General features: G+C 42.9%; 1 protein-coding gene across 3 annotated transcripts in view; it reads left to right on the top strand.

The window, feature by feature from the left end:
* The first annotated feature begins 304 nt into the window (after positions 1–304).
* The window catches only part of KDM1A (lysine demethylase 1A), a 44,740-nt gene continuing 32,071 nt past the window's right edge, over positions 305–12,973 (top strand). For 2 of the 3 annotated variants that reach the window (XR_004244319.1, XM_032132711.1), the window contains exons 1-4: positions 305–892; positions 3,576–3,741; positions 8,581–8,640; positions 12,394–12,527. Coding sequence is in view for 2 of the 3 variants with exons in the window: in XM_032132711.1 (XP_031988602.1) it covers positions 320–892; positions 3,576–3,741; positions 8,581–8,640; positions 12,394–12,527 (933 nt within the window). In the remaining variant the exon portion in view is untranslated. The remainder of the gene's footprint in view (positions 893–3,575; positions 3,742–8,580; positions 8,641–12,393; positions 12,528–12,973) is intronic. The other variant, XM_032132712.1, reaches the window with a different exon arrangement.

Genomic DNA, 12,973 nt, shown 5'->3' with positions numbered 1-12,973 from the left:
TCCCTGAAAGTGTCCAAGGCCAGGTTGGACAGGCTTGGAGCAACCTGGGATAGTGGAAGGTGTCCTTGCCCATGCTTTAAGATGAGCTTTAAGGTCCTTTCCAATCCAAACCATTCTGTGATGAAATAGGCATAAACGTCTCCCTTTCAACGCGTTTCAAGGGCCTCCATTTGTTCACGCAGGACTGTTATGGCCACAGGGCTCCTTACTGCTCTCAGTTTCCAGCAGGTCCTGCTGCTGTGTACGTGGGTCAGGTGTGCAGGCTGGGGATCAGTAGGAAAGCTGTGTGTGCGGGGTCCGCTTGTGATGGCCGCGAGCGATGTGCGAGGCATGTGCTCGCTCAGGGTCCGATGGAGGCGAGCGAGGGCCGCGGGGTCGGAACCGGTGGCGGCTCCGCGGGTCGGGCGCGGGCACAAGGACGATCCACGAGCTCCAGGCGGCGCTGCGCGCTCAGGACCCGCCCGCCGCCGTGCAGCGCCCCCTGCTGCCTCCGGGGCTGCCCGGCAGAGCCGGCACGAGCGCCTCGGTGCGCGCGCGCGGCGGCACGGATGTGACGTCAGAGCTGGGGCCGCAGCCCCCCGGGCGGTTCCTTTGTGCGGCCGGGGCGATGCTGGCGGGCGGCAAGAAGGGCGCGGAGGCGGCGGCGGGCGGCGAGGCTGGGCCAGAGGCGCCGGTGCCTCCGCCCGCCGCCGCCGGGGCCCTGGGCTCCTCTTCGGATAGCGGCGGGGCTTCGGAGCGCACGCCCCGCAAGAAGGAGCCGCCGCGGGCCTCGCCTCCGGGCGGTGTGTCCGAGCCGTCGGCTGCCGGGGCCACCCCTGCGCCCGGCGCCGAAACCACCGGCATCGCCGAGACCCCCGAGGGCCGCAGGACCAGCCGCCGCAAGCGAGCCAAAGTAGGTGTGGGACGGTCTGGTTGCGGGCCCCGCTGGCGCCTCGTGCGCGACGTGCTCGAATCGGCAGGCCCCGGCCCTGTTCGGGCCAGCTCTTCCTCAGGGCGTCCCGGGCCCCGGCCCTGCCGGGGCTTGGGGCTCAGCATGGGATCGGGCCGTGCCGAAGGGGGCGGGGAGTATGCCTGGGAGCGGGGGCTGCGGTGTCGTGAGTGCAAAGGACGAACACGCGGGCGCCCAGGAAGCCACATTGTCTTAAGGTTAAGATCAAGATTCCCTGTTGTCCTAGCTCACCTTCGCGGGCTCTGGGGAGGACTCGTGTCCTGTCATAAAGGAGAGGTGTTTGCAGCTGTTCAGGAATTTCGCGGTTCCTGACCCGTTACCGAGCAGTAAAAACACTCCAAATCCATGGCAGTGTATTGGAGCGCTCATGAGCTTACATTTTATCAGCAAATTCGTCTGTTACTATGATATAAGGATGCAGCCTCTCGAGGCTCATGTACATGGGATGATGCGGGTTTTGCACGACTGTGAAGGTGATGGCCACACCCAGTCCAGCGTTCCTCACCTTCCCTCCATTGGCACTGGAGAGCTAAGTCAAGGCTGTGTAAGGGTGAGATTTAGCAATGAAATATGAAGGCTGTAAAGGGTCTCCAACAGTTTGGGTCTGTAGTATGTAATTTTTATCTGTTGTTCTGAATATATGAGAATATTACCCTTTTTACGTGAAACTTTTTCTTGGAATCTTGTTTCAGAAGATATTGAAGACCTTGGCTGTGCCCGGGGTTGGGGTGTTTGACATGGAAGCTAAAATTACTTTTTGGAACTGTTCTGTCTTGTAGCATTGAATGTGGCTCTTCAGAGCTGTTGTATGATGTGATAACTGGACTGGTCCTTCGCACGCAGGACCTGTTGGGTAGGTCAGTGGTGCATCTTGTAAATCAAAATAAGGTAGATGCAGACTGGACATAAGGCATTTTTTACAATGAGGGTGTTGAGGCCCTTGGACATGTTGCTCAGAGAAGCTGTGACTGCCTCATCCCTGGAAGTGTTCATGGACACGTTGGACAGGGCTTGGAGCAACCTGGTCTAGTGAAAGGTGTCCCTGCCCATAGCAGGGTGGGTGGAGTGAGATGGGTTTGAATGTCCCTTCTAGTCCAGACCATTCTGTAATCTTCAGAGGCAGCATTCCTGCTTTATAGTGGCCTGTTAACAAGTAGGAATTAGTGCTCTATGTGGATTGTGTGTTGGTGATGTTTCTTTGCACTGACAGTATCTATCTGCAAACGGCATTCGTCTCTTGTGCACCATCTGTCCCCTTGAGCATTCAGGCCAGCATGAGACCTTCCCATGAATTTGTGTGGTGTGAACTTAGTTTGGGAGGGTATCTAGGTTGAAAATAAATCTAGGGAAAAGCTTAGGGTTTTTTATTGGACTTGATTGTTCTTTGAAAATTGTGGCAGCTCAAAGGGAATGGGAGACTTCAGAGGGCCTTTGGACAGAAGTAGTGTGTGTGTGGCTTCAAATACCTGTGGTAATCTATGGATGTGCTGAGTGGTCACTGTTAACTTGCTTCAGAGTGGGAGTTCACAGAAGGTCCTGGAGGTGCAACAGTGTGAAAAACTGAATATGCTGGACATTGTGGAATGTAAATATTTAAAAGATAGCAGATCATGGAGTATGTTAATGTCTTGAAGAATCCAGGGTTTCCTGTACGCAGGCTTCCCAAAGCTACTTTGAATTGTGCCCATTATTGCCCCTTCTTAGTGACTGAACTTCGACTGTGAAAGATTTTTTGTTCTTTTGGTGAGAAATCCAGAGCTGTTTTTGTCATTTCCTGGGGGAAGCTGACCTGTCGGATGTGGGAGGGTCACTAGCTGCTTTCTTTTTATTTTTCCCATGGCTGCATATTGAGAAGTGCTTTTTTCCTTTCCAATCAGTGGGGAAATTCAACACCAGTGTACAAAGCTTTCTTACTTTGGATTAAAGCTTGATTGGCTAAGCAGTATGAGATGCAGCCCTTCCAGGCTAGTTCTTGGGGTTTCCATGTTCCTTTAAATTGGAGTCGGGTGTGGGTTTGGCTGGTAATTTTATTTATTTTTACTGGAGAACAGAACAAAACATATATGGCAATAAAGATTGGGGGAGGATGAGGGAAAGGGATGTTTCTTGTGTTGACCATTCTGGAGAGGAAGCAGCCGTGAGCCTCTGTACCAGCACAAGATTCCCAGTAAGCAGGAGACCATACAGGACACAGGTGGGATTTCCACAGGAAATCTTGTGTATACTTCTGGTTATCTGTGCTTAGCTGATGAAATTCAAGTTTGAACATATGGAGTGGACATACAGGCTGCTGGTTATCCCTGAGTTTGGCAGGGAAGGAAGGGAAGAAAACCGGAGAGGTTAAATGATAATATAACAAATACACATAAACTGGGCTTGATGTGAGTAGAAAGTTCCTACTATAGGGTGCTGAAGATTTTTTTTTTTTTTAGGTTGAGGCAAAAGCATTTGGAACTTGTTAAGCTTTGTTGCATTTTATAACATGGTATCTGTGGTAAGACTCAGCATAAGGTAACTCAAGCCTTTTCTTTAAACTGTAAGCAATTTTGTTACTTGCAACATTAATGTTAGTAGCATGACTTACAGACATTTTCAGTGTGTTTATGTTCTGTTGTGCTTTTTACAGGTGGAGTATAGAGAGATGGATGAGAGTCTTGCAAACCTGTCAGAAGATGAGTATTACTCTGAAGAAGAGAGAAATGCTAAAGCTGAGAAAGAGAAAAAACTACCCCCACCACCTCCACCGGCTCCTGCAGAAGAAGAGAATGAAAGTGAGCCAGAGGAACCGTCTGGTGAGTGAAGAGAGACCTTCTCCTCTGACACTATTTACCTGGTTTGTTAACAGAAATTAGGTAGGGCCGGGTGTGGCATCATGAATCCCATGTCTGGTTTCAATCTGATTTTGAATAATTGTTCCACAGTGTTTTATTTGGTGGCCCTGTGTGTGGAAGGTGGGGGGGAAACACAGAACAGCCCGGTAAAGATAGGAATATGCATTAATCTAATTCCAAATGAAGCCAAACCTCTTGTGCTATATTCTCATGATCCTTATTGACTTGTCTTTGGAAGCTTATTGACCAGAATAGCCTCTCTGGCTCTCTGCTGCCACACCTGCTTGTGTACGAACATTCACTTATTCCTTGGAGAAAGAAGAGGTTGGGTTTATGGGGGGTTTGTTATGCAGAAGAACAGATTAATCTACTGTGATTCCTGTGGCTTTAAACTATGACTCTAATCTTAAATTCTGGTTGGATATGGTTTGCTTAAATTTTAGTGCTTTCCTTATTACCTTTGACAGAGCTTCACTTTACATTGAGAAGTTTTTTGGTTAGTCTTGTTCAGGAGGCAGCTTTTGAAATATGTAGTAGTAGCAGTACCCTATTCTTTACCTCCATTGTGTTTACAATTACCACCATTAGTGAGATCTGTTGGTGGGGTATCACTCAGCTGTATAGAAGGTCATGCTTTTGCAAAGTTCGGAGTCAAGAGATTTAATGAGATAACGTGTCTACTAGTTGGTTTTAGACGAGCTGAAATCTAGTAGTTGAATCTTTGCAGGTTCATCACTTATGTGAGTCACTTAGTCTTCAGTTATCTTAGTTTTATTTCTGGCTGGCAGGTTTGAGAATGTAGGCATAGCACTGATGTTAACTTGGGGATACCTACCTTCAGTTGCAGAAAAGGTATTAAAAGCTATGGGTGTGTTTTATCTCTTAGGATTTGCCATTGTAACCTCTCCTTGTCACAGCTGTTGGCTCCTGCCTTGATAGAGGAATACTATAGCTCATATGCTTGACTGAAATACTTGCAGTGATAAAAATCCTGCCACCCCAGTTGTAGCTGATGTAGCAAAAATGGAATTTTAATAGGTGTAATTAAGCAGATATTTTAAGCTTACTATTTAATTTAGCTTACACATTGTGTTTAATCCTTGAGACCTAATATTAATGCATTTTTTATTTCTCTCAGATTCCATTTTGTGCCTCTAAGAATGATTATTGAAATCAGCTGGAGGCATAATCAGTGAAGTACAGTGGAACAGGTTTTATCCCATGAAGGAGGAAACATGGAACATCAGCAGTGATGAGTCATGCTATTCTATACACGCAACAGCCTGTTAAAGAGTTATTTTGCGAGCACTATCTTTTAGCAATCTAAATACAATCAATTTTCAAACAGGCTGTATCTAGCTGCCTAGAAATGAGTAGATTTTGGGTCATCGTATAATTTCTCTATTCCTAGAAATTCTGTGATATGCGTGAAGCAGTAAAGTAGAAAGAAGACAAATTTCAAGTTGTTATTCCATAGCTAATCTTGCTGTAATTTGAAAGGTTTCTGAGACTATATATGTTTGTGGATCTCTCTATTTTTGTCTTTATTAATATAGGCATCAAGAACATCAGGTCATCTTATGCTGGCTGTTAAAAGTGCATTGAAACTTCTAATTCAGCTACCCTTTAGGAGGAGGCGGCATGGAGTCTGCTGTATATAAAAGTAGTGTTTATAATTGAGGTTTTTTCTCTCTCTGTCACTTTGAAGGAAAAATTGAAGTGTTCAATAAGAATTACTAAATTGGACAGTAATACTAGAGTAGGATTGCATACTGAAAATCTAGGAAAATTTTAGTTAGCTTGTGTATTTCTGTTGATTTATTCTCATTGCAGACCTTAAAAAATTCCTTTCTGTGTTTTAAGCCTGTAAAAATTGAGGTACTGCAGTAGAGGCATAAAGCTGCCGCATTACAGCTTTTAAATTGAAAAGCCTGATTGTGCAACTTAAAAATGTCCTGGTGCCAGTGTCTGGTATTTCATTAGCCTGTCCCCACAGAAAGCTTACAGTGAAGGGGATTATTAAGTGTCACACTTCAGGTGACAGCAAAATGGTGGTCTTCTCTGAGTAGGTTCCATTAATGTGTTCAGCTGTGGGGAATTCCAAGTGTTTTGGCTATTACAGTCTGGATTTACAAGATATACTGCATGCTATTGCAGAGCAGCTTTAAAAGGTGTGACAGTATTTAATGGTTAAGATAATTTCCTTAGAGTATCTCTTCTCTTTTTAGTTGAGGAATACTGTCTAATAGCAAAAAGCTTCCAAACTCCCTTTCGGTGCTGAGTGATGACATTTGTGTTCTTGTTTGCCAGTATCCCTTTTGGAATCAAAGAGCTTGCTTCTTTTGTGGTTTTTTTTCCTCTAAGGATCTTTGTTTTGTTTTTCCTCACCAAATTAGATTTTCATGTTTAGAACTACAGAAGATTTTCTTTACTAGCTCCTGGGCTTTTAGTATTGTCAGTATTCTTACTTCATGGTAATCCTATATTTTTAGGTGCAGTTTTCCAATGAACTGAATATGATCAAGATTAACATAAAGGGAATAGTCAAACCGAGTGGTGCTTTGTCTCTTTATTTTATCTGACTTGTCTGTTTTCCTAAATAAGTTCAGTACTCTGTGATACTTGTGCACTGCTATTCTTAATTCTGAGACAGTGGATAATTATATGAAGTAGATTCCTTTGTGGACCTTCTTCCTGATTGCTCTTCAGCTCATGGTCTGTTGTTCTGTTGTGTTAAGACTTTGAGCAGATTCTGCACCTCGCACATGTTCTGTTGAGCTGCAATAGTTTGATGTTAACATGGATCAGCGGTTTGCTTGCTGCTAGTTCCTTTAAAACTAGAACCTTCCTTTCAGGGAAGGAGAGGCAATCTTCACTAGCAGGCCTTGTTTACACACTTCTCTGCTCAGACTGAGCAGCATTTAGAATTGTGTCCAAGCAATCAGTAATAGTGATGAGAAGAGGAAGATACAGATTTCTTTCTGTAAGTAATCTGAGAGCAATTTTTCCCCCTCTGCTCATTGTCAGTGTTAATTCAGGGATTATGAATACCACAGACTGATGTCAGAATCTTCTTAATTTCTTAACTTGAGGAAGACACTGGTGAAACTTTTATTGCAAATTAATGGCCTATGCTTGAGTGTAAATATTTATGTTTCAGTGGTGTTAGTCTCTCCCAGAATGGAAGCAGGTCTTGAAACGATCCCAGCAATATAAGGTACTTGCAATGTAGATCAATTAAAGAATTTTATCTTGCTGCTTCAGATGTGTTTATTCACAGAATCATAATTTGGGTCTTGTGAGGGCTGTCAAAATACAATTATTTGTCACAGTCTCTCTGTGAGTTTTTCACTTCTCTGCTGGCAGACTGATTTTGTACAAGTACTAACTATTGCTCCTCTGCTGTACTGAGTGAAAATGTCTGTCTTGTTTCAGTTCCTATTTTGTTTTATCTGTAGATGTTTAGTGTTTTGACATTCTAGATTAATCCAATTTAGCATAGTATGGAAACATTTGTTTAACTTTCTATGTCTTGCTTTAGGGGTTAAATCTGTAGTTCAGATGAAATTCTTCTCAGTTAGTGTATCCCCTAAGAGCCTTAAATTACAGTCTGGCAAAACTGTCCACCCAGACTCTAAAGAGTATTAACAATTGTGTGTTTAGCCTCAGGTTAGACCTTGCTCTTACCTGTTTGGAGATTACACCTGAACAGTTGTGTTCTAGGAAGTGGCTGTTCCATTCCAGTGACTATTGCAGTGTGTTTCAGTGCATGTTGGTTTGGACTTGCTGACTGTTGAAGTGTGCGGTTTGAAGGAGCCTTGGTACAGCAGGAGCCAGCTGAACAGCACTGGGCCATCTCTGAAGTGTGCCATGGCTTCCTGAGCTCTGCAGGTGACAGGACTTCAGGCAAACCTCTGATTGTGGAAGAATATTGCTCATGAGCTCAACTCAGAGCTAGTGTCTCCTGTGAAGTGAGCAGTGTGTGAGGTGTGTAATGGCATTGTTTCCGCAGACACTGCAGCTGTACTCATCTCTCTTCTCAATGTGCTCTGTTGCTGCTTGTATTGCAGTCCTGTTTAGGACTTACATGCAGGCTAAGGTAATTCTGAGACTTCTTCAGAACTTTTGGATGAATACTTAGCCTTTCCTCGTATTTCCATCACTGGGAATGTTGAAAGACTGATGTCTTTCAGTGCTGGGTATTGATCACATCGCTGATCAATGATATGACGTGTATTTGGCTTCAAAGGCAATCTTAAGTGTGTTAGAACACTGATGGCGCATCAAGGGTACTGAAGCCAAAGTAAGTGGTCTGAGCCTTTCAAGAAATGTTCTAGCATCAAGCTTAAAGGAAGGGTTTATGGCAAAAAAAAAAAAAAAAGGCGCTCCTATTTTGAACATGAGAGGCTTTTCAAAATGCTTTAAACTGTCCCCTTGGGATATGGGGAGACTTGGGAGCACCAAAGGCAAGGTTATCAAATTCTTAGGGTTTGAGATCCATAGAATCTGATGGTATCCATCCACCAGATCATAAGTATTTAGCCACCAGGAATGCTACATATGGTGTACTTCTTTATTTCCCATAAAATCTGATGTAAAGCGTTCCAGTAACATGGATAACACTTTAGAACGTATTTTTTTGGTGCCCTGAACCTAGGTTCCAGAAGATGGGATTCTCAGCAAATGGGTTTAGTTAGTTGGTGAAATTTAATATCTAAAACGCCAACTGCCCGGCCTTTATGTCCAGTATGGTTTAACTTATGGAGTAAGGTCCCTGAGTTCTCCTCTTTCCTTCCACAGGGCAAGCAGGAGGACTTCAAGACGACAGTTCTGGAGGGTATGGAGACGGCCAAGCATCAGGTGAGGGTGGCGTTTGATGCTTGCCACTGAGTAGCAAGAGCCGCCAAGTTAGGGATTGATGCTTGCAAGTGCGCATGGGTGTGGTTGTCCCGAATTTAGCAAGAGATGCAGGAGTTGTGTACCCACCTGTTTAAAAAGTGTGGGTTATTCAGATTTCAGTTGAGGTCTGTAACAACTGCGGAAAAGGGCACTAGCTAATCTGTGTTGAAATGCCTCAGGCCGATCTCTCATCCCTCCACTCCTCTCCATGTTCAGAGGAGTCTAAATTTACAAAAAGCTGTTTCTTACCTAGCCAGTTTGTATCACCTAGATTGACACACTGAGCCCTGGGCTTTAGAACAGTATACCCTTTTTTATAATCTGCTGAAGAAACATAGCATGGAGTACCTTTTTGCTCATTTCTGTCTTTTGAAAAGCTTTGTGTTTGACCTGTGTGCCAGCACTTAGCCCAGGAGATTGTCTGCTGGGCAGATTCACAGTCTGTTGCTCAGTGGACTGGATTGTGAATTGCATTCGCCATTTGGCCTTGGTACTGCTGCTGGCAGTACTCACTGCTTCGTTCACAGGATTGATGTCTTTACTCTTAAGTACTTGGAGTACTACTTAAAATCTTCCTCCAACTCTGCTGCTTTTGCTCTCACTTCAGGATTAGGGTTTTCAACAAAAGAGTCAAAGGCTCCAGAACCTATTCTGTACCTCCAAGTTGCTCTTTTTGAAGCAAATAAAACTTCAAGATACTCATCTAAGAGCGCATCCTTTGCTGTTGTAAGTAAGGGAGCTGAATACTGTTTTGGATGTTACCACTTGCATGGAACTGCTGTCTATCATGGTTGATGGGCTTAAGGATGCATTGCCTATTTCATTTTTAGGCAGGCATTGGCTGATTGGAAATTCTGCATATTTTGCATTTTGTATTATATGCTGACAGTATTCTCTAACAACTGTCCAGTTCAACAGCCAGAAACCTTTCAGTGTGTTCATCTGCAGATGTTTTAGTAAGTCTTTAAATGAGCAGCATCCCTCAGGATTTCTTCTGTGGGGAAGGATATAATCAAAACTTCAGCCAATTAGTTGCTAATGGTGAATGTCAGGAAATGGGCAAGTGTGTGTGCACAAATGTGTGTGAAGAGGAGCTGATAATCCAGTCTAGGCAGAACCATTCCTTCAGTTGCCTGCCCCAAGGAGAACCATGTAGTTTTGAACTGATAATCCCTGTAATCTGTGGCTTTCATGAAATACAAGCAGTAAGGGTGTGAAATGGGATTTAGTCAGCCTGAAATCCAAATCCATTTGCATTTGAGCTGTGTTGTTGCAGAAGTGCAAGGACATCTAGTTCTTATAAGATCTTCCAGTGGTTGGTCAAATAAAAATGGTATCTTTGCTATTAATAACTATGCTTTTTCTAAATTCTTGTATTGGATGCTCTTGTGGGTTGTTTTATTAGCTTTTTTCTTTCCTCCTGAATACCTGTGCTCATCTGGAGCTATTCTGTCATTCTAGTTTTAAAGTTTGGGTATTGCCACAAAAGATATATGGCCTTAAAAGCCCCCACAACTCAACCCACCTTGGGAGTTCTTTCCAAAACCGTTAGCAGCACCATGTCCTCTGGCTGCTCAGTTTGAAGAAATAAATCCCAAAGCTTTTCGATAAACTGCTGAGTTGCCTTAAATCCACACATCTGAGAGTTTGCTGGTATTTGATGACTACATGGCTTTTTAGCAGGTACCTGGAGGAGCACAATTCTTTTAGCACAAACCTGTAAGAGGGAGTCAGGTTCAGCGTTTCAGGTCTTTATCTGGCTATTCTCTGAAAATTGTGCTGCTGAGCTTTTTGCTAGCACTTGAGGATCTAGAACCTTAATTAAGATCGTAAGCATTAGTAAAGTATCAGAGAACTGGTAACTGGTTTGATTTCCATGGCCAGTTTTACAGAATTCCTAGCTGAGCATATGCATTCCTACACAGATGTTGGCACACTTGGGCCAGTGTTAGATGGAGGGACAGCAGAAGGCTTGGGGGATGGTTATTGCTGGAGAAACTAAAGTTGTAGTAGAGCTGTGGGTTTCTATTCCACAACTGAATTATTAGTGCAGGAAACATTGTGGGTGTGTCAACTTCTCCTATGGTTAATTTTATTTTGCTTGCAATGCTCTGTAGCTTCTGTTACTGATTTATTCATGTTGTAAAAATTGTGTAAATGATTACAGACAGTTTTCTTTACCTTGAGTCATCACAGATATTTTGATCCTTACTTGTGAATGAATTTTGGTTGTGGGTTTTTTTTGGTTGGTTGTTTTTTTGTTGTTTGTTTGAGGTTAGGTTTTCTTCTTTTGTCGTTCTGGGTTTTTTGGTTGATTGGGGGTTTTGTGTGGGGTTTTTTTGGTTGGTTTGATTTGGAGGGTTTTGTTTTGGTTTGGGTTTTTTTTTGTTAGTTTCACAACCATTTCCTTCCTAGATTTTTTTCAGCACCTTTGGGAAGTAAAAATGCTTGGAAGTTAAAGGGGTGTGTGGTGGCACCAGAATTAAAAGCAGGGAATTCCTCTGTCTGGTACAGTGACATGTACTGCTGTACATGAACTTCAAACTCTTAAACGGTTGTCTTGGTTAGTGTAACACACTGCAAGCTTATATTTACTTTGCTATTTATTGTAATCTTTTGAACAATTCCAGTTTCAGCAAATGATCTTAATCTCACTGTGTTACTTGTGGGGTTTTTTGCCCATGGGATGTATTGGCTTCTATCTTTCTAGATTGAATGCCTTGTCCTCTGTCCTGTTTGAAGTCACTTGTAGGACATGGGAGATTTATATTGTTCTTGCTGTATTTCACATCTCAGTACTTTGTTTTGCTCACTATGCCTGCAGGATTTGCTTTCTGCACTCTACTTGTACTGTAGCACTTGATGCAGCTGTGTCTTAGTTTGTCACTTTATCTATAGTACAGAGACTGAGGAAAGCAGGGTACAGAAATGTAGTTACATCACTGCCAGTGTGTGAATTGGTAGAAATGCAAGTTCCTGTATGAATGAAGGCTTTCCATAGAGAAAACCTCTCCTGTATGGGTTCAGCATCAGTCTTTTACATATGGAGCATTTAAAAAGAAAAGTAAGAAATCTGTTGTTTGGAGGCAGCACTTGGGAAGGGAGCACAAGAAATGCATAAGTGTGATTGTATTTCATTGCACTGCCTGCTGTAAATATATCAAATATGCAAAATGAGAGTTTAAGGTGGGTTCCTCTAGCTGGAGAAGGTCTATGCAAATTAAACTTTGAGAAGCAGGTGAGAGGGGATGGTAGACGCTGTGCTTATATATTACAGATATTATGGCTTTGAACAGGTTCTGAAACGTTTTTCCGATTCTGTTATAAACTGGAAACCCCACAAATTAAGGACAACATCTAAAATACTTACGTTTTATTGACACTATATATGTGTGTGTGTGTGTGTGTATATATATATATGTTATATATAATATATTGATATGTGCCCCTGCCCCACTTATTTTTCAGGCTTTGTTTTTTGGGGGTTTTTGTTTATCTCCCCTGTAGTGTAGCTTTTTCATTATCTCTAGATGATACCTGTAATTCAAAGAACTGTTGACTTGGAAACCTGTATGTCTTGCAGAAGTAAATAAAAGGACTAAATAAAAGCATCACATGAAATTGGCCACCATATCGTCTCATGGCTGAATGAACTTGCTAGGAAGGGTAGTGTTCCTTTGCAGTGCCTGTAGACTACTTGTCTTTTTATTGTAGGTGTGGAGGGTGCAGCTTTCCAGAGTAGACTTCCACATGACCGTATGACATCTCAAGAAGCTGCCTGCTTCCCTGATATAATCAGTGGGCCACAGCAGACTCAGAAGGTGTTTTTGTACATCAGGAACCGCACTGTAAGTTTGTTGTAAAAGTATTGGTGAAAAAAGGGTAGGGAATTTGTATACCTTGCTGAGACTTTTTGGCAGTTACCATGTCTAGCAATTGGTGGAATTTTTGTTTTTGAGAAAATGAGGTTTCATTTCTGGCATCCTGTCATGCTCTTAAGTTGTTAAGAAATGTGCTATCCAGTTCTCGATCAAAGCAGTGCTGTGAGCAGCATAAAGAATCTCTAGTGTATTTACAATATTCAGGGATCAAGACTTTCTCCTGTATTTTGAAAAGAGTATTTTGGAATACTGAAGTCATGTTAGAAAAATTAACAGTAGGAAAGCAAGAAATATTTTGAAAATTGCTGTGTTACCATAGTTAAGGGACAAAACACCTTAGGTACCACTCCATCTCTTCTCAGACTAAAGATGATCACAAAACATTGCAGGGTATTGACCATGGTAACACCCAG

This window comes from Corvus moneduloides, chromosome 23, assembly GCF_009650955.1.
Source record: "Corvus moneduloides isolate bCorMon1 chromosome 23, bCorMon1.pri, whole genome shotgun sequence".
Lineage (NCBI taxonomy): Eukaryota > Metazoa > Chordata > Aves > Passeriformes > Corvidae > Corvus > Corvus moneduloides.
This window is presented reverse-complemented; position numbering and strand designations above follow the sequence as displayed.